General features: G+C 44.4%; 1 protein-coding gene across 2 annotated transcripts in view; it reads right to left on the reverse strand.

The window, feature by feature from the left end:
* ABL1 (ABL proto-oncogene 1, non-receptor tyrosine kinase) overlaps nt 1-25,470 on the reverse strand; it is a 75,685-nt gene that overhangs the window by 16,209 nt on the left and 34,006 nt on the right. Inside the window, exons 1-3 of one of the 2 annotated variants that reach the window (XM_062505417.1) lie at nt 13,996-14,074; nt 4,676-4,849; nt 3,639-3,934 (exon numbers count right to left, since the gene is read on the reverse strand). In XM_062505417.1, coding sequence (XP_062361401.1) covers nt 3,639-3,934; nt 4,676-4,849; nt 13,996-14,074 — 549 coding nt within the window. Of the gene's footprint in view, nt 1-3,638; nt 3,935-4,675; nt 4,850-13,995; nt 14,075-25,470 lie in introns of those variants that run through there. The other variant, XM_062505416.1, reaches the window with a different exon arrangement.

Here is a 25,470-nt window from a genome sequence, read left to right on the forward strand (position 1 = left end):
AACACTTTTCATCAAACAGGTAAAATCACCTTAAAACCAGATGTTCTCAGAACAGAAAAGTGACAACATCAGAAGCTGTTACAGCTGCTTGACCAAGCATTAGCCACTACAACTACAATTTAAAACAAGCCATGCCTGTTTGGGAATGACTGGAAATACTTGCAGTGGCATGAGCAGTTCTCCCATGTTACACTGAGAATTAAAATCTAAAAATACTGATGTAGAAAAAGCTGAACTCCAGGATTACTTGGAGGTATTAGAAAGGCATGGAGAAGGAAGCTCCCCCATGATTTTATGACAACTTATATCTCATGAAAATTAGAGATAACTATATTTAGTGTGACAGATTGTATGATCCTGTTATAGAAGGAGAAAGAAGCTAAATAAATGGCCAAAGATTTCAGAGAAAACCTGTAGCATGATGAGGACAGAACAGGAGTGCCCCGTTCAGGCCACAAAAAACGACACTCCATGCCATAACACTCAAAGTTTTCCATTTACATTAAGACAAACTTCCACCAGTAAAGGTGTTTATTCTGTAAGCAGGTTTTTTTTCTAACCTCTCACTGATGACACCCAACAAGAAAACCATGTGGTGCTGCTGACTTGTACTCTCACAGAGGTGACAGACCTAGCACCTGAGTTTTGTAGGAACTCAAGTTTGCTTCCCGGCTATGTTGTTAAGACCTTATTTGGTCAATTTTTGTGTATCAAACAAACCATAAACACCACTCCTGTTCCAAGGGGCTCTGCTTGCACAAATGGGCTGCTCATCTGCACTTCTCCCACCAGACTGCATCTCTTTTTCCTGTCTGGGGTATTTAATACAAGTGGTTAAATTGGCCCATGTTAATCTCAGCACATCCTGAATCCAATGGCACTCCCAACTCCCCATTCAGCAGAAAAAACTGAACATCCACACCAAAAAATCCATGAAGGTTCAAGTCTTCATCCAATTCAGCCACTGGAGGATCCAAGAGACTCAAGAAGGACCCCAGTCCTGCTTCCTTCCTGCTGAGGACAGCAGGATTTGAAGAATTGGCTGGACAAGGCTGTTTATTCAGTGGGTTACTCAATAGGAGGCTTTCCCTCAAGTACTATCAAGCCAGGAAAACCAACTCCTCTGTACCACGGAAGTGGTTTACCAGATGACTGGCTGCACTGTGCCAGCCAAATCATGAAAGGTCACTTTTAATACCTTCCTTTAAAAAACACCAACCCACAAAACAAAACATTAGAGGGTGGTCCAGAAAAATATGACCCATTAAAGTGGGAAATAAACAAAAAATTCCCAGAGGAATTTTTTTGAAGTTTTTGAATGCCAATGCATTCAATATAATTTGCACTAAAATTAAGATGCACCAACCTCTGATCTCTCTTGTCCTTTCAATTTTCCCCCTGGAAAAAGTCTGGGTAAGGCTTTGCAATGCAGGACACACCACTGTACTGAGCAGCAGCTGCTCCACATGTTCCTTTAATACCTCTTTCTCCCGAAGTGTGTTCTGTCAGGCACAGGATATGATCCCACTAAAGCCATTCATCCTTACTGCAGCACTGGGAGATACTAAATTCCCTAGACAGGCTGACTAATGATACAGCAGGCTGGGAGGGCCCCAGGTGCTCAGGGCAGTGAAGGTAAGAGCTTTCCTCCAGCACAGCCATGATCTGCTGCAAAGCCAGTAATAAATGGAGTGTGACACAAGCAGCTCAGAGCAGGACCCGCTCCAGCAGCCTCCATTCCACAGAGGGACAAACAGGGATATTGGCTGTTTCTCTTCCCAGCTCCTCAGCTTTGACAGCCAGGGACAGGGTGCTGGAAGAGCACAGTGTCCCCAGCCCAGCAGCACATCTGCTGCTAAGATGTCGCAATTCACTGCCCAGGTGGTTAAAACAAATTGAAACCGATGGGGTTCAACACACCAGACTGAGAACTGCAGCACATGATGCATGGACGTGGCAAACTGCCCCTTCTGCAGGGATGCTGGCACTTGGCACAGCATCAGGAGGACTGTGGCTACCTCTCTGCTTGATCCTACAATGCCCAAAAGCCACAGGTCTCGGGCACTGCTGCTGCTCAATTTTGCATTTCCAACTACCATGAGCTGCAGATCTGCTTTAGTGAATTGTTCCAACCTGTACTTTTTCTCAAAAACACCAATGAAAGCAACTTTGTGGAAAATGAACAGTTAACCTAGCTAACACAGACCTGAATGGATTACTGGAGCTCTGCAGAACTCTTTTTCTGGGATAAAAACAGCTCTGCTGGGATGAAAGCCTTCATATGCCAAACTCTATTACAGCTCAAATGGAGAACATGTGCTATCTCCTCAAGGACACATGCTTATTTACACCAACCCGAGGAGCCTTCGGTTCAAAACGTTCACATGTGAGCACTGCTCATCTGCCAGCATCTATGGGAATAGAAGGAATACCCACTACAGAGACAGGAGGTGGAATAATATGGCAGATTGCCATGTAGTCCTTCAATTATGCTGCATGTCAGCAGTTCACAGAGCTGATGCTGACCACAGAGAGTGTCTACATGGGAGGGAGAAGAAAGAATCAAAATGCTGTAAGTTAGAAACATGTTGCCTCAAATAACATGGTCAGAACTGTCTCAGTTACAACCCATTTGCTAAAGCAGACAAAAAGTATTTCATCACTGAATAAAATCTGGTTGTCTTATTGGAGGTTTTGGAGTGCTGAGTCTGATAAATAGGAAACACGGTGTACTGCATTTTCAGTACAGTAATTTCCCAGTATTTTCATACTAAAGATTTTGCTGTCAGCTAAGAAGAGTAAAGCTCTCATAGGACAAAGGAAAATTTGGCATAGTGGGCTGCTACCATACTTGATTACTTTCATTTTCTTCTTTTGAAGAAATTTGATGGCACAAAATCTGTCATCTATTAGATGCTGGCAAGAAGAGGCTCAGCAGCCACGCTCCAGACCCACATTTCAACTTCTGCACAGGATCTAAAGAGACACTGCTTAAAACGGATTTGTTAAAAAACAACACTTTCCGAAATCCAGTGCCAGTAGAAATGTTTCCATGAAATTAAAACAATTTTCTGTGGAAAACTACACTTTTATGCTAACGTTTCTCTGCAGCATCCACAAAGCACAGCATTGCAACACTGCTACAGCACACAACAATCTCGGGAAAAAATGAAGGAACTGGGGACAAAGCCTATATAAAAGTGAAAGTGCCTACCCGTCTCCATTGATCACGCTGAAATACTGTAGAGAAATCAAAACAGTAGTTAAAATACTGCAGAATACCTCAGAAAGCATTCTGTCCCTAATATTGATAGGATTATTAGCAACAGGCACTGACTTTTCTGATCTGACAGTTGGAGATTACCTTTTGAACATAAAGGACAAGAATTCTCAGAATCTCTTACTAAAGATCTACTAGATTCTGCTCTGTTTTCTCCCTTACAGTGTTTCACTGCTGATCTGCATTACATAGCTCGCTAAAGGAATAAAACGACTTTGTCCCAGCTATGTCAGAATCTCAGCTTACTACAGCTACAGACAACGAGCCCCCCGTGACCAGAAGCTCAGCACTGCTCAGTTCTGCTGGACCTCGCGCAGACCGAGCATCCCAGCGAGGTTTGCACAGCCTGCAGCCTCACCTTGCCGTCGGAGGCAGTGTTGATCCTGTAGTGGTAGACCCTGCCCTCGTAGCGCAGGGAGATGGATCTCTGGCCGGGGCTGCTCTCGCTCTCCCGCACCAGGAAGCTGCCGTTGATGCCGCTGCTCAGCAGGTACTCGGCAGCGTTCCGCGACACCGGCCCGTGGTACCACGAGTGCTTCTCCAAGCTGTTCACCGGAGTGATGTAATTGCTGGGGACCCAGCCCTGCCCGTTCTTGGTCTGCGCCTCGCACCACTCCCCGTTGTGATTGTAGCCCAGCACACGGAGCTTTTCACCTTGGGCAAAAGAAAATGTGTTTAGACATGGCAAGCCCCGGAGCTGAGGATAAAGTTCTTTCTGCCTAACAGATCATTAAATAATCTCCTATAAGAACAGGTATCTGACTCAGCAGGGAGCATGTGTTTCTCTTCAAGCTTGAGTGGACCTCTCCAAGCCAAATCAAGTCACATGCTTCAGATTTTTAGGCTCTCCTGCAGCTCTGCACCAGCTCCAATACTGTTTAAAAATGAGTTTAAAAAATGAATCCAGCAAATTTTATTTGAACTGAGTTGGCTTGTTGGAGCTAGGAAAGAACTGAAGTGGATAAACAATAAAAAAATAATTTCAATTAGGAAGGAAAGTAGATGTGACTTGGAGTACATACAGTGTTTTCTTACTCAATCCTTCTGGTCCTTATTTCTGTACAGTCATTTTTCACACAGGGACTGTGTTTTGGAGAACTGTGAAAATAAGAGACCAGCCTCCAAAACCAGCTTAGTTTAATTTCTCAGTTCAAATTCTTGCTCCTAATGGAGACTTAAGTTTTGACAAACAGTTTCTTGCCCAATGCAATAAAAAGACAGTTATAACCTTTAAAAAGGTCATGACTAAGTGAAATATTTGTATTTGTTTAAGATGATTTCCCACAGTAAAGAAAAATTCCACAGGGTTTGGTGTAAAACTTAATTATCTCACAGCGACTTTCATTCCTGCACCTTCTCCCACACTCCCAGTGGAATTCTGGCCAATGATCTTACCTTTAGTTATGCTGAGAGTGTTGTCCCCACTCGCCACAAAATCATACAGTGCAACAAAGAGATGGGGGTCATTTTCACTAGGGCAGGAGAGAAGGTTTTCCTTGGAGTTCCAGCGAGCTGCTTCACTCAGACCCTGCGGCTCAAAGTCTGACACTACCGGTCTCTGAAGGGCTTCTGGAGGAGAAAGAGGGAGAGAAAGGAAAAAAGCAGGTTCATTTTGGCTGATAAAAGCCATCTGGCCAACCCCCGCACTCTGACTTTCTAAGTTGCATTGTTTTGTGACACGTGTGCTCCTCGTGTGTCAGAGTATGGATATAGACAGTGCTTTAATGCAGATCTCCTGCCACATAGGCAGGACACTCCTGTTCCAGAGTTCTTCCCAGAGCCCCCAGCTCCTCCCTCTCAGGAAATGCAGGAAAGGGAAGGGAAGACCCTCTCCATGCCTCCAATAAATGCAGCTCACGTATGCTGTTTGCTGCCTGTAAATCCTTTGGCTCATACCTAACTGCTGGAATGGTGAGATTTGAAAACAAACCCAGGACCTTTAAAAGGTAAATCCCTTAATTATCCTCTAAATGAAATGGCCAGAATGTACAGCAAATGGAGCCAAGCAGGGTGAGATTTAGAAGACATGGTATTTAAGGAGGAGTTAGGTCTTTCTGCTCTTCACAGTAGTTTTAATAATTTCTCTTCTTATTTGAGGACAAGGCAGTGTCTTTTCTGTTGTCCTTTCTCCTGCCCATCACTCTTAAACCAGAGCAGTGTTGAGCATACTTCTACATTTTTGGGAACCCTGAGACACCTCCGAAGACAGAGATTCTTGAAAACCGAGCATTACAGGTGAGTAAAAACCAACCTCCGAAGTCTTTTTGTACACCACAGCACATTAGGCATGTAATATTCAGTAAGTATCAGGCAAGACCCAATGCATCAGGGAATTTTATTGCAGTTGTTCCTGCACGTCCTTCACTTTGGAGCACGACTGTAGAGTTTGAAGCAGAAATGCTCCAGATAATTGTGTCCCCTCACTCTTTGACACGCTACCCCCTCAGATGTGCTGGCAGCACCATGCCTGACTGTACTGGCACAGAGCAAGGACAGTAAGTTGTGAAACTCTTGTATTTTGAAGGGTCATTCTCCATCTGGATGAGTTTGCTGAGCGAGGTCACAGCGTTGAACACAAACCATTGCGTCAGTGCGGCTCTGGGGACAGGAAGCACGGCACTGTCACAGCAGCCCCTTGCGCCATGGAAATGCCCTTCATCACACAGCATCAGCCCCTGCCTGCTGAACCCTTCCTCTGCACAGACTGGGCTTTGGACAGAGGAATCCCATCCCAAGGGTTGCCTAGACTGTCAGCTCACCCAGGAGCACAGAACTCTTTTTATACCTCCAATACTCAGTAGGATTGTGCTGCTATACAGATGAAATCCGTCAAAACATGGTTTTAACGCTACCATTTGTTTGGCCTGGAAATTCAGTATAAGATGTGCCAGTAAACCAGTAAAGAACTGATGCAATTGACACCAGAAAAGGCATGGAAGTTTAGTGTGATTTGGTATATGCCCAAAATAGATTCCCAGTGGGGAAATGCTAAAACAAAAATCCCCACCAATCCCTTAAAATTCAACCCTATGAATCCTAACAGAACACATCATTTTCTAGTATCAGCTTTGATAGTGAAAGTGTGACTAGTAGTGGTGGCCACTATTTACCCAAAGACAATCTGGCATCCTTGATGTGCTGCTCAGGTGACCACCGGTAAAGGCTCTCTGGGTGGTTATTTATGTACATGAGTACTACTGTATTCGTTGGAAAATGTATATGATGTATGTGAGCAAAATAGCAAATACAGACACTGCTGGGCCTGTTTTCCTAGCCAAACTGTAACTGCGGGGAGATATATTTCCATAGTGAATCAGAGCAGTTAAATAATTCCACTTTCTAAATGATTCCACAGTCAGAAAAAGTGGTAGTGTGTAGGGTGATTATTTTAAAGTACCTTGAGACCCTGGCTTCTTCTTCCTGTGTCCTGCAGAATGTATTTTAATAGCCTGGGTTTCCCTCAAGAGTGACAATGAGAAAAGAAACAGAAAATCCACTTTCAGAAATTCAGCTATAACAGCTATTTTACCATAAAAATGCTTTGATCCTGTCACGCCCGTTAAGCTCCCTGATCAAACACAGGGCACTGCAGTGATGGGAGATACTCCAAGGAGTTAAACCATCAGTGAACACCTGGAACAGACAGACAGTAGAGCTGCAAGAGGCAGACACACAACCTCAGCAAGCAGCAATGCTGTGATGCTCTCCCTCAAATACGGGACAAACCAGCGCTTGCAGCTTCGTGGGATGGACCATAACCTCTGTTAGGAAGGAAAATGCCTCCCACACGGGGCACTGATTCGACAGGAAGGCAGGAAATCCAAGGCAGGCTCGTCTCCAACCGCAGCTCAATCACAGCCCAGCGGAGGATGGCTCAGGCACAGACAGGGATGGGGATGTGGAAGCAAAGCCAAGCGCTCCACAAGAATCCCTCCCTCGTGCCCAGGCCGTGGCGAGGCTGGGACTGACTCATTACACACGGGTGCCAAGGTATGTGCTCCGATTCAGCTGTGAGACAACACCGTGCCAGCCGCCAGCAACACCCACGAGCTGCGGCACGGCACTCGGGGAAGGCTGGGTCTGCTCGATGACATCCCTACAGACACTGACTCAGTGATAACGCCTGCAAAACCAAGGACCTGCAAGAGCAAAGGCTGTTAAACACGCTCAGGAGAGCTGGCTAAGCTGGAAAATCACACCCGTCTCCCAGTGAAGTCAGAGGATGCTCTACCCTCTGTCTCTCCCAGTCTGACCCTCCTGTGCAGCCACAGGTGCCCTAACAGGAGTGCAGGCTGTGTGTGAATGTGCTGGGCAGGACAGCATGATGGGGAGATGCCTGACACAACTCTTGGGCTGAGTGGGGCTGGTTTTTCCAGAATGTAGGAACCCCCAGTTAAGAACTGGGGTGGGGAAGGTGGTGAATGAAGCTTGAAGAGTGTCCAGAAAAGGAGGATGAGGCCTTGAGTCAACACGGAGAAGAGCATAAAGGAAAGAGCAGAATTGTGGTGACCCGAGTGTAGCAGAAGCTTGATAGACCGTGACAAAACACACTTTTAATGGTCTGGGCCCCAAGAGGAGACTGTCAGCAGACTGAGGACACAAAACCATGAAGCGAGAGAAGCAGACAGGACATGTCCATCTGGGAGCCGTGTACAGCCGGCTGTCAGCAGCGTCTATCCCTCTGAGCAATTCTCCAGCAAATCTGCCCAGACATCCCAGTCCTCCAGAGCAGGAATTAGACATTGCTGTTCCTACATATTGAGGGTCTTTTTCAACACACAGCTTCTTCACCTCCTACTGCTGGTTTTAACTACAATTTTACAGCACTGCTGAGATCTTCAGTGGGCCAGATTCCTTCTAATAAATCAGCCTGGCTGCTGTACCTGCAGGAGGCCATCCTGGCACGGTGATGGGGCAGGAAGCGAGCGTAATTCAATCTGTTATCGCTGCGCTGTCGTTCCCTCAACACACCCACTTTGTCTTGTGCTGCATCCCAGCAAGGCTGCAATTTATTACTCTGATCATACCATTCTCTGGATAACACCTGGGTTCCTGATAGGAGTCCTAAAGCAGCACTGTAATTCAGCTCTCCACTAACATCAACTAAATGATGACTCTTAATTAAAGCAACGCAGACTTTGAAACAAGACAACGGCAGCTTGTATTTTGAGGCATTAGCTGTAAGAATGTCATCATTTCCTCCCCATACTGAGTTTTTACCAGAAGGTATTTATGCTTGTACACTAAAGGGTTTCGTAAGTGTAACTATCTCCTGCTCATTACTGCTCATACAAAGCCATGAATCATTGTCAGGGGCTGTGTGAGAACTTCTCAGATATGAACAATTCTGGTTTAGATCAACGCAAGCAAATTTCCTTCACAATGTAAGGGAAGGGCTGGATAACAGGCAGGAGCACAGAATTACACTTGGCTCCTCCATAGCTGACGGAGAGGCAGTCCCGAGGGAAGGAGGAGACCTCCTGTCTCCCTACAAAACAAACATCCTGTGGGCCTACAAACCGTGCTGGCATTTTTTCCACAAGGTTTGTAGAGCAAGAGAGTGCAAAACACATCTAGTAATCTCCTTGGAAGCACAGCACATGCCACCTAAGCCTTCTCCTTTTCCCTACATTCCCCCTACTCTTCTTTTCCCCGGAAGAAATGATGATAAATGGCAAACAGCAATGCAGATTTAATACTTCCTAATGTTTCCAACTCTGAGCACATAGGATGGAACAGCTGCCTCTCTGTTTCAGTATTTTTCCTGAGTGGCCCTCACAGATTCACTATGCCTGATGGAATATGGATTTAAATATAAAATTAAAGAATGTGTAAACCAGATCTTTCCAAAAAGAAAGAAAGAATTCATGTTTTATTTTGGATTCATCCCTCTAGTGAGACCAGGCTCAGCCTCTCCTGCTGCCCACTGCACAGTCCAGGCCACAGACCCTTCTGCAACAATGGTAATTGTTGGTTTGGCTGATATTTGGAAAGTCCACCTTCTTAGAGCCAGCATGAGGATAAATACCACTTTTTAAACATTGTGTATTTATACACAGAGATTAAATAGTGCAGAAACTGATCCAGCCCCACTCCCCTGAGCTGGGCAAGTCTCCCCAGCTGTGCTGCCCTATTTCACCTCCCAGTGAGGGACCTTCCTCCTGCTCCCTCCACATGGACACCAGGAATCTCCAGTGCTCCAAATACTTAACACCGAGACTACTGAATGCCAGCACGAGCAAGGGCACTCATGGCTCCTGCTGCATTGTCCTGGCTCAAACTGATGCTCACAGTCAACTACAGTGCTGGAACTTGTCTGAGCACCCCTGGTGATACAGCATCTCCCACTCCTCCAAGAGATGATTCCATAATTTCAGGGCTTTTACTGTTGGCTTTTGTTTTGTTGGCTTGTTTGTGGGTTATTGGTTTTTTTTGGGATTATTTTTGTTTTGTTTTGTTTTTTTGTGGGGTTTTTCTTCAAGTTCATTCTTACACAGACCTGTAGGTGCTACCTGAGCACATTCACTGAGTTTATTCCATTTATAATGCCTTAGTGACATGGCAAACATCATCTTTCTCCAGCCAGTTAATCGCAGCTGTAGATGGATGGGGTGGAACAGTGGGTATGGCAGAAATTTGAACTTTACTTTCAAATCTGCCACTAAGTTCTGCCTGACCTTAGACAATAACCTCTGGGAGAGGAAGGGGGAAGAGTAACTAGATTCAAGTGAACTTCAGTGACACTTCAACTTCCCTTTTATAGCTTTTGGTTTTGTTTCTTTACTGAAGGAGCAGAAGTAGGGAAGTCTGCCTGATTCTGAGCCCTGGGCAGGGAAAGCACCAAGCAAGAATAATCAAGATTTACTGTTATATTCCCTTGTTTTACTAAGCAGCCCCACAGGCTGCTCAGGGAATGACTGACATACCTGTGGATGATCCATTTTAGGTCTGAAAACAGTTACAACTTTTCCTGTGAAATGATAATCCTTTTCCCTCACCATACCCTATGGGAAACTGTAGCAAGCACCATCAACCAGAATTTTTTAACAACCATGGGACAAACAAGAACCACTGGAACAAGCACATAACAAAGAAACCACTACAAAGCCAAAAATGTGGGTAACAGCAAGAACTCTGAGCGGTGGTAGAGGAAAGGCCATGAGGTGAGGAGAAGAAAACAGCCAAGGAAGAGAGGAAACAAACAGAAGGGAGGCAGCAACTCCAGCTTAATGCATTTGCTCTCCCTAAAAGGGTGACCAAAGCCCTGCCTGCTGATCCCAGTGACACTGGGGCAGATGAGAATCTCTGCTGCCAAATTAGGTCTGGCTTAATACGTACAAAATTCTCTCTCCAGGAACAGGGCAATGGCTACAGGCTGCCACTCCTCCCCAGGCTTGTCTACTCTAGCTGTAACAAGATGCTAAAAGAAATAAATTGGAGAAAAAAGAAAAAAGAAAAGTCTGACAGCTGGCAGGACAGGAGTCTTTTCAGTTAGAAAACAAAAGGACTTTACTAGTATCTCCAAAATGGTTTTTTAAGCTTCACAGAGAACACTGACAGGTTTTAAACAAGGCTTTTGCCTTTTAGTGGCAGAGCCAAGCCCAAAAAGGCAGCAAGACTATTTCAGTCCCTATTTGGGACATGGACACGTTCTGTTTTCCTGATCAGATTGGCAGCAGTACTCACTGTGTCTCTCTCCTTCTACTCTTTACCCTTTCTTGGTGTGAAGTGGGTGAGGAATTACTCATTTTGGCAAAGGCAGAAAGGAGAAAGCAGATGAGATAAATTCAAATCTGTCACATTTTAAAGTAATATTTACTAGATATATAAAGTAATATTTACTAGAATAGAAATGAGGGCAAAGAAATGCCCAGCTCAAACATCAATATGAAAACTCAGTCATTGTTAGAAGCAATTTGAACTTATTTTTGATCAAGTAAAGAGAAGATTTCAGCTTTTTCAGGGAGCAGGACAGCAGCACATGGCCATGGGCCACAGCACCTGCCAGCCCTCCACACCACACACAGAGCATCTGCAAACAACCCTCGTTCCTGCAAACTAACAGAGCATAAAAGCCTTTCAGAAGGGACCACCATGAAAAGAAAACTACATTTGTGATTACTTCTCAAAGGACACGTACACCTACACATGTGCTTGACACCAAATCAGCCTTACACCAAATCCAGTATTCTCAAACTGTGTGTTTAAAAATACAACAAATAGACTTGATTTTGTTACATCCTATGCTATTCATCAAGCAAGAACTGAATTATTTGTTAACATATGAATACAAAAATAAGGAATTAAGTAAAATTTCATCTTTCCTCCTGGCTACAACTTTTCCAAGCACCTAAATGGACCTTTCAGCCCTTAAGCAGTTATATTTAAGGTTTCCTGATCTATTACAGTAAACTTTCAGCTTCCCATACAACTCAAATAACAACAACATAGTTAAATCCTCCAATGATATCACCATCATCTCATTAATTCAGAAGCTTCTCAGAGGCTGAGAGATGTGCATGGATGGCCATCATCACAGGCTGTTCACAGGGATCCAGGAGCAATGATCCAGAGTTTCTGACCCTTGACACAACCCTGCCCCCTTCTCATGATCTGCCAAGCTTAAAATAACAAATCCATATGTAAAAACTTGTTACATTCTTAAGGGCAACACAAGCAAATGGATTTCACTTGTGCTCTTGGAATTCAGGAGTTTGGGACAAGCCACCCCCATTCTTTTGGAGGAGTCCTCAACAATGATTTCAGCCTCATAGTAATATTTACAAGAAAGCTGCCCAGGAATATATTAGGCTTTAGAAAGGAGTAAAAGAAAATCCTCCTTTTTTTAAACTTCTTTTTCCTCAGATGAGTATCTCACCCTGTTTTCCAGGAGTTCCCCAATCAATTATGAGGGTTCTGGGGTGTCCATGACCCAACTGTCACATCTGTACACCTTTAACATCCACTCTGACACTGGTTTTGGGTTTGCCCCATCCTGAACTAAGAAATGAGACTGAGATACCTTGAGAGATCAAGCAAAAGTCGTTTCAATGTGCACTTCCCATTCCACCATAAAAAACAAATATGCAACCAGAGTCTCAGGGAAGCAGAAGGTGGAAATACTTCAGTATTAATTGTGTCCAACGTTCTTAACTCATACTGCCTACATGGCCAAGTCAAACTATGCTCTAATCCTATTATGAAACTGCATTGCAAATTGGGGAGGGGGGGGGGACGACTGGTTATAATGAACACAAAAGAGAAAACTTTCAAAAAAAGTGAGGGCAACACCCTTGTAACATCATCCTTCAGCATTCATAACTGCAGAGGGAAACGAGGCCCCAGATGCTTTGCCTGTTCTCCCAGGGCTGTGCTGAAAGATCCAGCATCACAGACAGGAGGCCCAGCACAGCTTGGGGCTCCTTCTCCACACACACTCTGAGCAATACCAGAGGCAGGGGACACAGACAGACGTTCTGTATACTTAAAAGACTGCAGAATAATTCAGTCACACAAAAACATCAAAATTATTTGTGCATCTGCCCACCATTTGGTTTCTGAAACTTTAAGTAAGCAGAAAAAGTCCACTGGAAACTCTTCTTTGATTTTAGAGAACAGAAAATTCCTCAGAGTCACTGAATGTATCCAATAAACACAGACTCTCGATCCAAAACTTCTTCAAGTGAGTTTGCCACGAGCAGCCATTTGTAGATTCTGAGATTCCTAACCTATGAATTTCTGAGGGCCATTTCTGCACTGAATATTTGAGAGTTGAGCAACAGCGACTTGCGATAGGCCCCTGGAAATCAGCTGCTGCTTTTCGTGCCTCTGATTTGATGAGTTAGCACGGTCCTCCTGGCAGGAGGATTATTTTTACCGAAACAACATCCAGCAACACAAAAGAAGTTGAAGGATCCTGGACCTGTGGGATGGACGCAGCCCTAGGAGTGCAGTGAAGAGGCTGAACAGAGGGACCACAACACTGTCCCACGGGCAGGGTGTGAAGCCACATCAGGGTGAAAATCTTGCTTGAGGTCACGCCAAGCAAGACCTCAGCCCAAAGTCCCCCCCCCACCCAGCCTCTGTCGCCCAAGATTTCCATCCAAACCAGTTGAATCCATACCTTTAATATCCCACTGTCTACAAGTAACCACGGGTGTGACTCAAAAATCACTTCTTAAAAGCAAACATGCAAGAAAATTCAGTCAAACGAATGCCTGTGGAAAGCACACTAAGAAGGGGGATAATCAAAATGTACCAAGACATTACGTATTAACACACGCTTAAAATATTGTACTGATGGCACTCATCTAAATTTTCTTCTTGAGTACGGAGCTGGGATTTTTCATGTCCAAAATAAGGAAGATTTCCCCCCGCCAACCCCAAGGAAAAAAAAAGTATAAAGCTGAGGCCTGAAGATAGGGATTTGTTTATGGGCTCGGCAGTAAGATCACTGACATTTTACAACCATAAATGGTAGAGCCGCGCTCCCTCTGTAACTGCATTAATGAAAGGCACCTGGGGCCGCACGCCTCGACACCGCTGGGTTCTTCACCCCCGCATGGGAAAGCCCAGCCTGAACCTGGCCAGCTCCAGACATCCCCCCAAACGTGGCCTCAAGCTGCAGTCGAGGGGTAAAGCTGGTGTCCGGGATGGTGGTGATGGGATGGGGCTGTGTCCCCCGGGAGCACGTCCCTACCCCTGGGGGTACTCACCTTCCAGGTAGCAGCTGGAGGAGGAGGAAAGCCCCTTCTTCGATTTGCAACCCACCAATTTCAAGCAAATCTCCAACATTTTCATTTGTTAGAGTTTGGCTTCGGCTGTCTGTTTTCCCTTCCCCCCCCCCCCCCTTCAGTTTTCTTCTACGTGGAATTATCCGTTAGAAGTCTTAAAAAAAATTTTAAAAAGTCTAAAAAGATCCGGTAAAAGTCTAAGAAAAGTCCAGGAGAATCCAGGAGAAATCTAAAACAACGTATCCAGGAGAAGCCTAAAACAAAATATCCAGGACAATTCGACGAAATCCAGCGCTCCGAAAAGCATTACAAGGGCGAGCCCGAGAGGCGGAAAATCCAGGGGCCCCGCACCTCCTCTCCCGGGAAGTTAACTCCAGCCATGTTCCCTCCTTCCCAACTCTTTTGGCGGGAGAAAGAGGAAGGGAGTGGAGGCAGGCGGGGGGAGGGGGATAAAAGAGAAAAAAAAAAAAAAAAGAATAAAATCAGTAAGAAGTTCAACCAAAAAAAAAAAAAAAAAAGCGAAGCCAAGCAAGTCGGGCAGAGTCAGCGGTGCCGGCCGTGCGCGGCAGCCGCCGGGCGCTGCTGCTGGGGCTCCGCTGCCAACAAAGGGCCCCAGGCTCGGCCGCCGCCGGCCTCCGTGACATCAGGCATGCAGCAACGCCCTCGCTCCTTAACCTCCTCCTGCCTGCGCCTCTCCCAGCGCCGCCGAGGCCCAGGGGAAACCAACAGGTTTGCGTAAGCGGAGGGAAGGCGGGGTGCTGGCGGGGTGCTGGCGGGGTGCGGGCGCTTGTCAGAGGCTGCAAAGCGCGTTCATTTCACAGCCCATTGAGGGGCTGCTCAAACACCGCGCCGGAGGCAGCCCGAGAGCGATGCCCATTTGTAACTCGGCACAAAAACGGCGGGGAAGCTGCAGCTCCTGCCCTGGGATCCTGTCTTAGCATCTCCGTGCTAATTGCGAGCACAGGGATTCAGGTTTCGGCTAATGCGGTTACTGCTGCTCCTCTGGCATAAGGGCACAAAAGTTTTTCACTCTCCCCCTACTCACTATTCTTTTTCCCCCTCCCACTAGCTACTATTCTTTTTCCCTGCAAACTGTGCCCCTTCCCTGCATGTTTCTTAAGGCTGCACACCAATTAACGCTCTCTGCTTATGCATTTTTTATGGATTGTTTTCTGGCATTATCGTGTGTATTTAAACAAGCATCGTTTTTGTTATATACATTATCTACCTTCCTATCTCTCTTTAAAGGAGATAGCATATTGGGTATGTACACAGCTGCATTATTTCCACTCAAAAATCCCCTTTCACCTCCCAAAGCTTGGGGTGCTTTTGCTGCTTGGAGCAAGAGGTGCTCAAGGGTGCAGAGTTCATTAGGTGTGCAAAACACAGAGCTTGGGGAAAATGGCCTGGGAAGCTGATCCCAACACAAACCATGCCACAACGTGTGGAGCCCTTGGTGTGTCACACACAGAGTGAACAGAGAAGCAAATCTTCCCTTTTTTCCCTGAAAACTTGCCTTCCCATCTAACAGTTTATTTTGGCAAGGTTTCTGACTAGTGCTTGTGCTCTTTTGCCCTCCAACGTTTTCAAACACTGAATACTTTAGGGGAAACTGCATGCTTCCAGCATCTGAGGTCTGTGCCTCCGAAACAGCAAACATTGCTCAGACTCTTTAAACATTATTTTACAGCATCACTTTGCCTCAGTCTTCTGATCCATGGGGTTAAAACATGAAGGACAGCTGGGAAAAAAAGTCCTTGATCTCTCAACCCATACTGAACTGCAATAAGAGCATATGCTTTTTTTTTATAAATACCACAAGTCACATTTCTAGCTAAGAAACAACAGTAAGAACAACATGACGTTCAAAGCACTTTCACCTTTTTTCTCAGAAAACATGAGCATTCCCATTTAATACACCAGAAAGCAGGTAGAGAACTTCAACATTTCCTCAATTCAGACAGTTCAGCAAAGAGCTGAGGCTCCTATCCCCACTGCTGGCAGCCTGCATGGACATTGGGAAAACAACAGTACAGTTCTTCCCACTCTATCCCATCCTCTCTCCACTTCTGGAGAATTTCTGTTTTACGGAAGCAACAGAGTTTTAAGAGAAACCAACACCTATCTACTCATTCCTTGCCTGCCTAACAGAGAACGTGTGTGCAATTGCACAGGGGTAGAAACAAAAACAGAAAAAAAAGAGGAGTTAAAACCACAGATTTGGAGGAGAAAGGTTACATAAATCACAGGAGGGCTCAGTCCTCACGTGTTTCAGACCACTGTCATCTTTAGGGAATGGGATGAAATGAGGTTTTAAGAGCAGACCAAGCATCTGCACAAAACTTCTTTTCCATGAGACGAGCATCCCCATCCCTATCCCGCCCCTCCTGCAGCTGTAGGAACACAAACCCCAAAGCTTTCCCTGCAGTACAAAGGCTGCCCCCCATGAACACCACCCAGCCATTACAATTAAGGTTAATACGAGTGCCAGCAGAATTAATGCGGATTACACTCTTGATGAACTCCTGGGGTTCTTATTTCTGAAGAAGAATGCTTCATCTCAAATTAAATTAACCCGCTTGCAGAAGAACTTCACTGTAGGAGAAACACATCCACTTGGGGAGTTAAACACAAACAGCTATCCGGGATAACTTCCTCTGTAGATAAACAAATTAATTCCCTTTATGCTTCCAGGCAGACACGCTTGTGTGGTCCCTGTGCTACAAACATCATCCTTCAACATTTCCTCTTTTCTGTCATGGCAAACTGGGCTGTAAATACTTTGAGCAAATACCCTCTGCCATTCCTGAATGCCATGAAATTAACTGGTGATACAGGGAAAAAAAAGCCATACTGGTAGTGTCACACAACCTCTGCCACTCTTACTGCTGCAGCTATTAATCCCTCTCACATTTGTTTGTCATATACACATCTTAGAACAAGATCAGTCATGAAACGTGTGCAGATTTCTGGACTACAGTGACTGATGCAACCTTCAGCTCAAGCTCTCTGACGCAGAATGGCAAAACAATTTGGTCATGAGCAGGCTCAGAAGATCTCCAGTTCCAGTTCACAGGGAAAGCTATCTCCCTACGTCATGATTTTCCAGGCTCTATGCAGCTAAACTTTACCTGAGTCTGCTGGGCAGTTAAACACTTTTTATCTTCTCATACCAACCCAGCTTTGCCTTCTTGCAAGTTCTACGTGTCTCTTTTCCTCCTTTTGCCATTGACCTCTGAGAAGGGTCTCTCCAGTCATCAGCTGGGTGGTTATGAAAGCTCTGGGACCCCTTCCATCCCCTCCCTCCCTCGGCCCCGGGGGGCAGCGCCGGCTCCAGCCCCCGCCAGGCTCCCTCCAGGGCCTCGGCATCTGCTACAGGGGAAGGAGCTCCAGATGTGGCTTGACAAGAGCCAAAAAGAAGGAAATAATCACTTCCCTCGACCTGCTGGCTCTGCTCTCATTAATGCAATCCAGTATCCATTAGCCTTTATTGTCCAGGCTCCTGCAAGAGCATAAACCTATTTAGCCAACAGCCTTTGTGTTTGTGCTGCTTCTAGCAGACAGATATTTATTCTTTACGTTCTTAATGCTACCCAGAATTTGAGGACAGATTTTTATCCAAAGAGAATGATCACACACACACACACACACACACACACACAACAGCAGCAGCAGCAAAAGGACTGGACTCCAAGAACAGAAAGTGAGTTTTGGCATGATCTCACATGTTAGCAGCTGGAGTGAATTTTGTTGCGATACTGTTAAAAACAGCTTGAGTGTTTGTCACCCATTTAAAATCTGAGCTTAATTTTGTTTTAAAATCCTCTTCTGAAACATGGAAAGTTAGCAGAGTTTCAAGTCCCAAAGTCTGGGCATTTTTTGATAGGCACATTCAGCTGATTTGGGATGGAAAAAGTCACTTGAAACAGAAGTATCACAAACTAGTGGTTAAAGCAAAGGAGTAAAGAAGCATGCCAGAAAAGCAAGTTCTTGCTTATATTTTAATTTACCTGTGCCTTATATTTCTCTTATGTAAATGCAGTTGAGAATTTCCCACTGATGATAAAGACTAACTCAGTGCCAGCTGTAAAACAGTTTGTCTCTGGAGCAACAAAATATAGAATCACATAATTTATGAGATGCATTTTTCTTAGTAAGTGGTGAGATAACATGCCATTTAGGGAATTCACAGGTCACTGTCTTTAGGATTAAAAATACCTCCATGCCACAGAACACTCAGAGGCTGCACAGCTCTCTTCTGATGGTATTTTTCACATAGTGGAATAACACATCCTAACACTATTACCTGATAAAAATATGTGTGTGTGTGTGTGTGTGTGTGTATGTATATATGAAAATAATCAAATAAGCCTATGTTGAAATCCATGAATGTCCACAGCATGTGCTGCAGATGCAGCTGTAACAAAGCTGGGTTTTGATCAGACAGCAAATGCAGCATTGCCCGTTTTCCTGGGGGTTAGTCCTGCTTTGTCTGACAGGTTCCAGTTTTCCTTTGGATTTTCAGATCTTCCACCTTTAAACAACTTCAGCCACTCTTAGATACAAAGTGCCAAACGTTTGGGAAGATAGCGCTATCTATCAGATAGAGAAGACTGGCAGCTTTCAAATCCTGGCTACTCATCTCTACTTTCTTGCCATGTGCACCACAAAAACTCTGGTGGAGTCTTGTAGAGCTGTCTGCAAGGAATACAGCAACTTCAGTGAGTTGAGCACATTTGAGTCATGGGAGCTTTTTATGGTAGAGAAATTCCTTCTGCCAAATAAAGCACGGCAGAAGGTGAGCAAGGCTAGCAGGGTTAGAGGTGAGTGTACGTCCCACACCCGGACAGCTAAAAGCCACCTCAGATTTAAACAACTCTTAGTCTCAAGTAACTGCTCAGACACCTTGTAGCTATTTCAAAAGACAAGTGAAAACAAGTCTTCCAGGATACTCCAAGGTTCTTCACTTCCTTGGCTATGACAGCACTACACAAGAAGGCAATTTGGGGTTTATTTGTAATATTTGCCATGTAATGAGGAGAGGGTGTGAAAAGTCCTTGCTGGCATTTTCACACAGAATGTGCTCTACAGCAGCCTGGTAAAATCTCCAAATGTGTTCACACCCTGCAGGAGAAAGCCCAAGCAACCAGGACACTGAGGGATCTACAACTACCACTTATTTGGTAAGCTCTAAGAATCCATAATACCACTGGCATCAGGAATGCACACCCAGATAATCAGGGCTCAAGTGGTTTTAGCACTCTGCCCAGATGAACCTTTGTGCCAGAGATGTGTGCAAATGCCAGCCTTTCTCCACCACTGCCCTAACTCAGAAACATTCCACCAGTGCTGCCAGTGTCTCTCTTCCAGCTTTTTATGTAGAAACCTCTGTCTCTCCTTTTCCAGTTCACACACAAAGCATTTTTAGAGACCACTGTTCTACCTTCCTGTTTAAGCTCTTCTCAAATCCAGCTGACATGTTTACAACAGCTAGTTAAAAGAGCATGTTAAAAACAAAAGCTTCTTGCTACTACTCTGACCCTTCTAAAATAGGTATTATTGTAAATAAGATTTTAAAAACCCAGAAACAAAGGGAAGATAACACCTGAGGGCAAAGAGTGTTTTTCTTCCTTCAGTCACCATCCAGCACAGCTGAAATAGCCTTGCAAGAGCACATAGAGGTATCTGCATGTATGGGGAGATATTAAACACTTCTGGTACTTGGATTTACTAAGTCCCACTCTCATTGGTAGAAACTTCAAAAAAACCCCAGAAAAGCCAGGTTACAAAAAGTCCACTGTACACATCAACAGAAAAGCCAAAGATTTTGCAATAAAGCATGTGCATTTGTTGTTTTTTCTCCTTGATTTAACAGATGTTTGTTATTTGCAATTTTCATGAGCAAAGGAGGTGGCTGGGAAGTGGTGGGATTTCAGAGATGGAATGTTCAACTATTTGAAATTCCTTTCAAGCAACAGAGCAGAATCCTTATTTTTTTAAGGTAGAAGCAAGGCAGAAGGTACTACTAAATCCCTTCAATGGTGATATGCCTTTACAAACTACCAAATTCCTGCAATGGGGATATATATTCACTGCACTGATGTAAAAACACAAGATGGGTCATGAGCTCCGTAGGGAATTGCTTGGAGTATTAGCATTTGAAGCCTGCAAGGTTAAATTTAAGTCCAAAGGAGCTCATCACCCATCACTGAAAAAGTTTTGGGCCTCTTCCACTAAATGCATTTTGAAACATCTGCAGGCAAAGAAAAACAAGGTAAAAAAAAACCCCAAAGCTTCTTGCACTTTTCAGATTGAAAAAAAAATAGCCTCATACCTTAAAGACACAAAAATCACATAAATTCCTAATGACTATTAATGACTGGGCTTCCACTGTCCAGGCAGTTTATGAAGGTTTCAAAAGAGCGAGCAGGGACTGGAAGTTCCTGTGCATTAGCTAGAATTCCATCAGTGTAGGGATCCTGCTGAAGTTCAAGATTTTCTGCCAGCCCAGGGAAGGGAGGAATCACAGACACCCAGCATGCAATCAGAAAACATACATGCTTGGAAAGTACCAGCAAACAAATTTAAAAGCAATATCTTTGCCAAATAATGACTCAGATCTTGTGTGGGAGCATTTCCGTATTTCTTTTACATGAAAAGGTGACGAAATGCAGATGAGAAAGTAAAGGTGAGAGAAGAGGTTAAAACGGGGAGCTCAGAGCTGATGACTTTGTGGACTTCTCTTGTGTCAGTCCGAGCACGTCCGCAGGAAGAGCCAGAGGGAGCAGTGAACAGGGCTTAGTCCTGGCAGTAACTAAGTGGTTAATTCCTTCCATCCAAGAGCTGAAAAATCTGCCAAAGCAGAAGAGCAGGCCTCGGAGATCAAATTACACATGAGGAGGGGGTGGAAGGGGAGAAGAAGAAAAGAAAACAAGTATTACTGAAGCAGTGCTGCATGAGACCCAGCGGGGATTAGGAGGGACAGGGAGGAGGAGAGAGAGGTTTGTGCAGGGCTGGCTGTAAACACACGCCTGATCCATGCCCGTTCCTACTGCGGCAACACCGACCTGTCCTGAGCCCCCGAGCCTTGGACAACGTGCAGAAAACCTTCTGTGCATCAGCTCTGGAATTCCAGTGACGGGACCAGCTGGAACTCCTTTCTCCCGCTGGCTCTGCCCTCCCAGGCAAAGTGGTTGTGCTGCTTTTTCTCTCCCAGCTGGAGAATTTGGGCTGGGGCACGGATCTATGGACGTGTCCTGCTGCTGCCACAGGTGTGGGGATCACCAATGATGCGCAAATAAACAAATATTCCATCAAACCCAGCAGCAATTCAACTCCTTTGCCTTATAGCTGATCACACAAAGGAGGTCTCGCAGCAGTATTAACATTTTCACAGCCATTTCAAAGCAGGTGAAGGTTCCCTTCCCAGCCACACATCATTTCTGTACTCACTCACCTAAGCTTTTTCAGCACTGAATTCAGCAAAGATTATCCTAATTTACTGAAATGCAGAAAATTTCAGGTAACACACGCAGACAGCCACAAGCGAATAGGATAAATTTGATTGCAGAGATCATTTTTCTCTAGGAATCTAATCCTAGAAAGTTAGTGCCTTTGAACAGAACACTTATCAATATCAATGGGCAGAGACCTTTACAGCATACAGATATTTGGTACTGCAATGAGTGTGCTTTTCCCTCTTATTTTTAATTTATTTTTTTTTAACCAAGGGAAAAAAAACCTCAAAAAACCCAACCCAAAGCCCCAGACCCCAGTGCCTTCTGCTCAGGAATTCCAGACATCACTAATTCACCCACAGGGGAATACACATTATTTTGAGAAAATAGTAGAAGCCCCTTTGTGACTATAGAAATAAAAAAAGCAACCATATAAGCATAAAACCCACTATATAAAGCCATCTACAGTCACTTGATTTGAATTACTCTGCTTATCCACCCTCAGGATCTACTCTCAGCCTCCCTCAGACATGCAGGTTAGTGCCTGGTGCTCCACAGCACTAATTGCTTATTATTCCCAGTGTAAGAAAGTAAATATATGCTCCCAGAAAGGAAAAGCTTCCCAGTTAATTAGAACTGCCTGCAGCAATGGTTCCCTCCAAACAGTTCAGCATTTTATTTTGTTGTCAGGACACAATATACGAAGTTTTAAGAGTCCTGCTGGGACTGGGATGTAAAGGCAGGACCAGTATTTTTTTCCTGTGAAGGCTGGGGCCGACAGGAAGAAACTTCAGACTGAAATAAGCTACTTCACCATGAGGAAAGGCAAAAGCAAAATGTATATACACACCTCTGTCCTGATCCAGCTGGGGCAGGGATGCAGGAAAAGGGTCTTTAATTTACTAATTTACTCATGCACTGCTGAGCATAGACAGATACAGTTTGAGTGCTAAGCTCTCACAAAAGTTGAACACTCTTTTCCAATTCCTAAACATAAAAACACATTGTAATAAGCATTTCAATTTGGATTTTAATTTTTTTTTTAAGCTAGGGAACATTCTCCCTAGGTTGCACCATTAAGACAAAACAAAAGACTGATGCTGAATTCATAAGGGACAAAAGTTATTAAGCCAAGCTCTTTCAGGATGAGTTTTTTTTGGTATGCTTAATCATGCCTGTCATATCTGAATAAAGATTTAGAAAATGGCACAAGACTGTGCAATACCTCTGCACGTTTTCTGCCTTTCCAGGCAAATGTGGAAAGATAAAGGAATGTGTAAAAAATAAATCAGTGCTACTGACCTCCAGTAACCCAAAAGTTCCTTTTTATTCACTCCCTCTTTACCTGCTCATCATTAATCACAGCCATTCCCAGAGCAGATATATTACATGTGGTCTGAGGTTTCCAGCTGATTGTCTGCCCACATACCAGACAGAAAATAGGGAGAAGTACCAAGTATCAAGGACTAATAACCACTGGGCACCCTCCAAGCCATCCCTGCTCCAAAGGGTGAGCTAGACACTTTTTCATGTCAGGCTCAGCTGAGTCACTTCACTGTTCAGAGAGAGAAGAGGATCTTGATGATGTGCACAAATATTTAAACAAACAAACACAAAACTAAAATACCTGCAACGGCTCTGAGAACTTGCACAATGGAGCAGCAGGGCAGGAAGCAGGAGAGTGCTGCAGACAAACACTGAGATGAGTTGGGAAGAAATCCTGCTGACACAGTTAACCCCATGTAAACACAGAGTGCCTCAGTCTCACCTTTCCCATCTTCTCCCTCTTGCTGGCACTGGTGCTCACACAGCCATGTGGTGACCCAGTTCAAGAATGTGAAGAGTCTCATCAGGGTAAGCTCACACAAATAACAGTGCTGGCATCATGAGGGGGCCAGCAAAGCTGTTCCTTAATTCAAAACACTGAGTAAACCATCTGTATTGACAAGTTGTGTAAACAGCTTAATCTTACCAACCTTGTCTTACTGAGAGAGCTACAAACAAATTCCAAAGAAATAAATAAGAATATAGAACTGGACCAGCTATAGATGGACTTCATCAATCATTCAGAAACCCTCAAATAGACCACACTAATTCAGTGCTGGGGGACATGCTTCCACCTGAAATGAAGTACTTCATCCAGTAACTGCACTCCAGTCTGGATCTAGGGAATGCAATGCCTCAAATGCTTTTCTCTTCCTAGAGAGCTGACAGATACCCAGATATGCAGCAGTGCTGCAATACAGGCAACAGTCCCAGAAAACCCAGCTTGGTGAGAAACCTTCTGGAGTAAGAAGTTCCTCTGTAGCTCCACTCTAAGCCTCTCCTGATGCTGGGGTTGTTCCATTAAGTTCCAGACAGAAGACACCACAACTCTGTAATTTAACTCACAGCTTTTCCTATCTCTCATTGATTGCCAGTCCATACTGAGGTCTCATGCCAGTGATATAAAAATTCCTCTGCCTGCCCAGCCAAGTTAGAGATATTGTATTGAGTTACTAGAAGTATAAAGACTAAAAAATAGTGAACTAACAAAAGCAGCCTGGAGCATCGGAGAAGGAAGGCTCTGGCTTGAGCTGACATCAGGTGGGAATACCCAGAGCAAAAATCAGCAAACTGGTTTTTGTTAGGCCACACATCCTGACTTTCTCCCTTCCTTGATTCAGCTCAGTCTTTTCAAGTCCAGCGTGACCAGAGGATTTTCAGATGGTGAAAGAGCTGCTGTGTTCTCCTAATCCCTCCCTCCCACATGTACAGCAGTCAGGGTGCCAGGAGAACCTATTTTAAAATTAATCTCAAAGTAGAGGAACATTCATAGAAAGAATCAGGACTAAAAATCTTCAGTAGCTCTGGAGTCAAGGGGAAGGAAACAAGGGCACTGCATGGACAACAGAGGATACTGAGGAGGTGACACAAAAGGATTTTAAGCCATGTAACACACTATTTATAAAATGGAAAAAACCCCAGAGACCATATGATCTCATTTTTTTTTAATTCTACTTGAAGTGGTCATAAAGGACATCACAAGGTCACTGGGAGGATTAGCAGGTTATTGTTTTGGAAGGACCTGATGATAGCTTGGGTCACTTGCTTATACTGTCAACCCCTTAAGCAGGGCCTGGATTTTAAGAAAAAACTAATTTTAGGAAAAATAAAGAAATAAAATAAGGGGAAATTAACTATTCTGCTTCATCACATGAACACACATGCTGCAATTTTATTTCCAACTCTTCTTTAGATTTCTCCAATCATTATGGATAAACAATTACCTGACTTGGCATCTCCATTTTTTTTCCCCAATATAATTACTACAAACCTTCAAACTACAAATCAGGTCCCAGCCTTGGGACCCACTGTTAGAAGGTACTACACAAACGTGAAATATTTGGTAACACACCCAACACACCAACTTCCAGCTTAGAAACCACACTTCTCATGGACTTCAAGGGCACACACATTCTTTCCATCAAGAAAGCCTCTCATGCCTGTGGCACAGGGCAGGATTTTAAGACTCCTGAATTTGAGAGAGGCTTTTCACAGCTCACTCATGGTGTGTTCAGTATCACCAACACACCCTGCACCACCTGCAAAATGTCTGCATGCGCAGAAATTCTAACAGACATGAAAAATAGATAGTTCCAAGCACAGCAGACAATTTTTTCTCTCCTTGCACAGAAACACTTTGTTGGCATCCAAGAGAAAGGAGGTTTTCATGTGCTGGAGCACCAAGAAGCCTATCCTGGGAGTAAAACCAGGTATCTCAGATGAAAAATTGTTCCACAGAAATGTGCTGGGTCTCCCTGACATCTCTTAGCACAGACAGAGGAATAACAGAAGCACAGGGAGCTCGACAGCCTGAGGACAAAAGTGCTCCAAACCACTTCAGTCCTGAAAGCTTGAGGAGTCAACATCGTATTAATTGGAAAATACAAAGGCTTCCACAAATGCCTGTGAACACTGATTACTGCCCTTTTCTGAATCCACTCTCTTCAAGCTTCTT

Source organism: Cinclus cinclus, chromosome 19 (assembly GCF_963662255.1).
Source record: "Cinclus cinclus chromosome 19, bCinCin1.1, whole genome shotgun sequence".
NCBI classification, from domain to species: domain Eukaryota; kingdom Metazoa; phylum Chordata; class Aves; order Passeriformes; family Cinclidae; genus Cinclus; species Cinclus cinclus.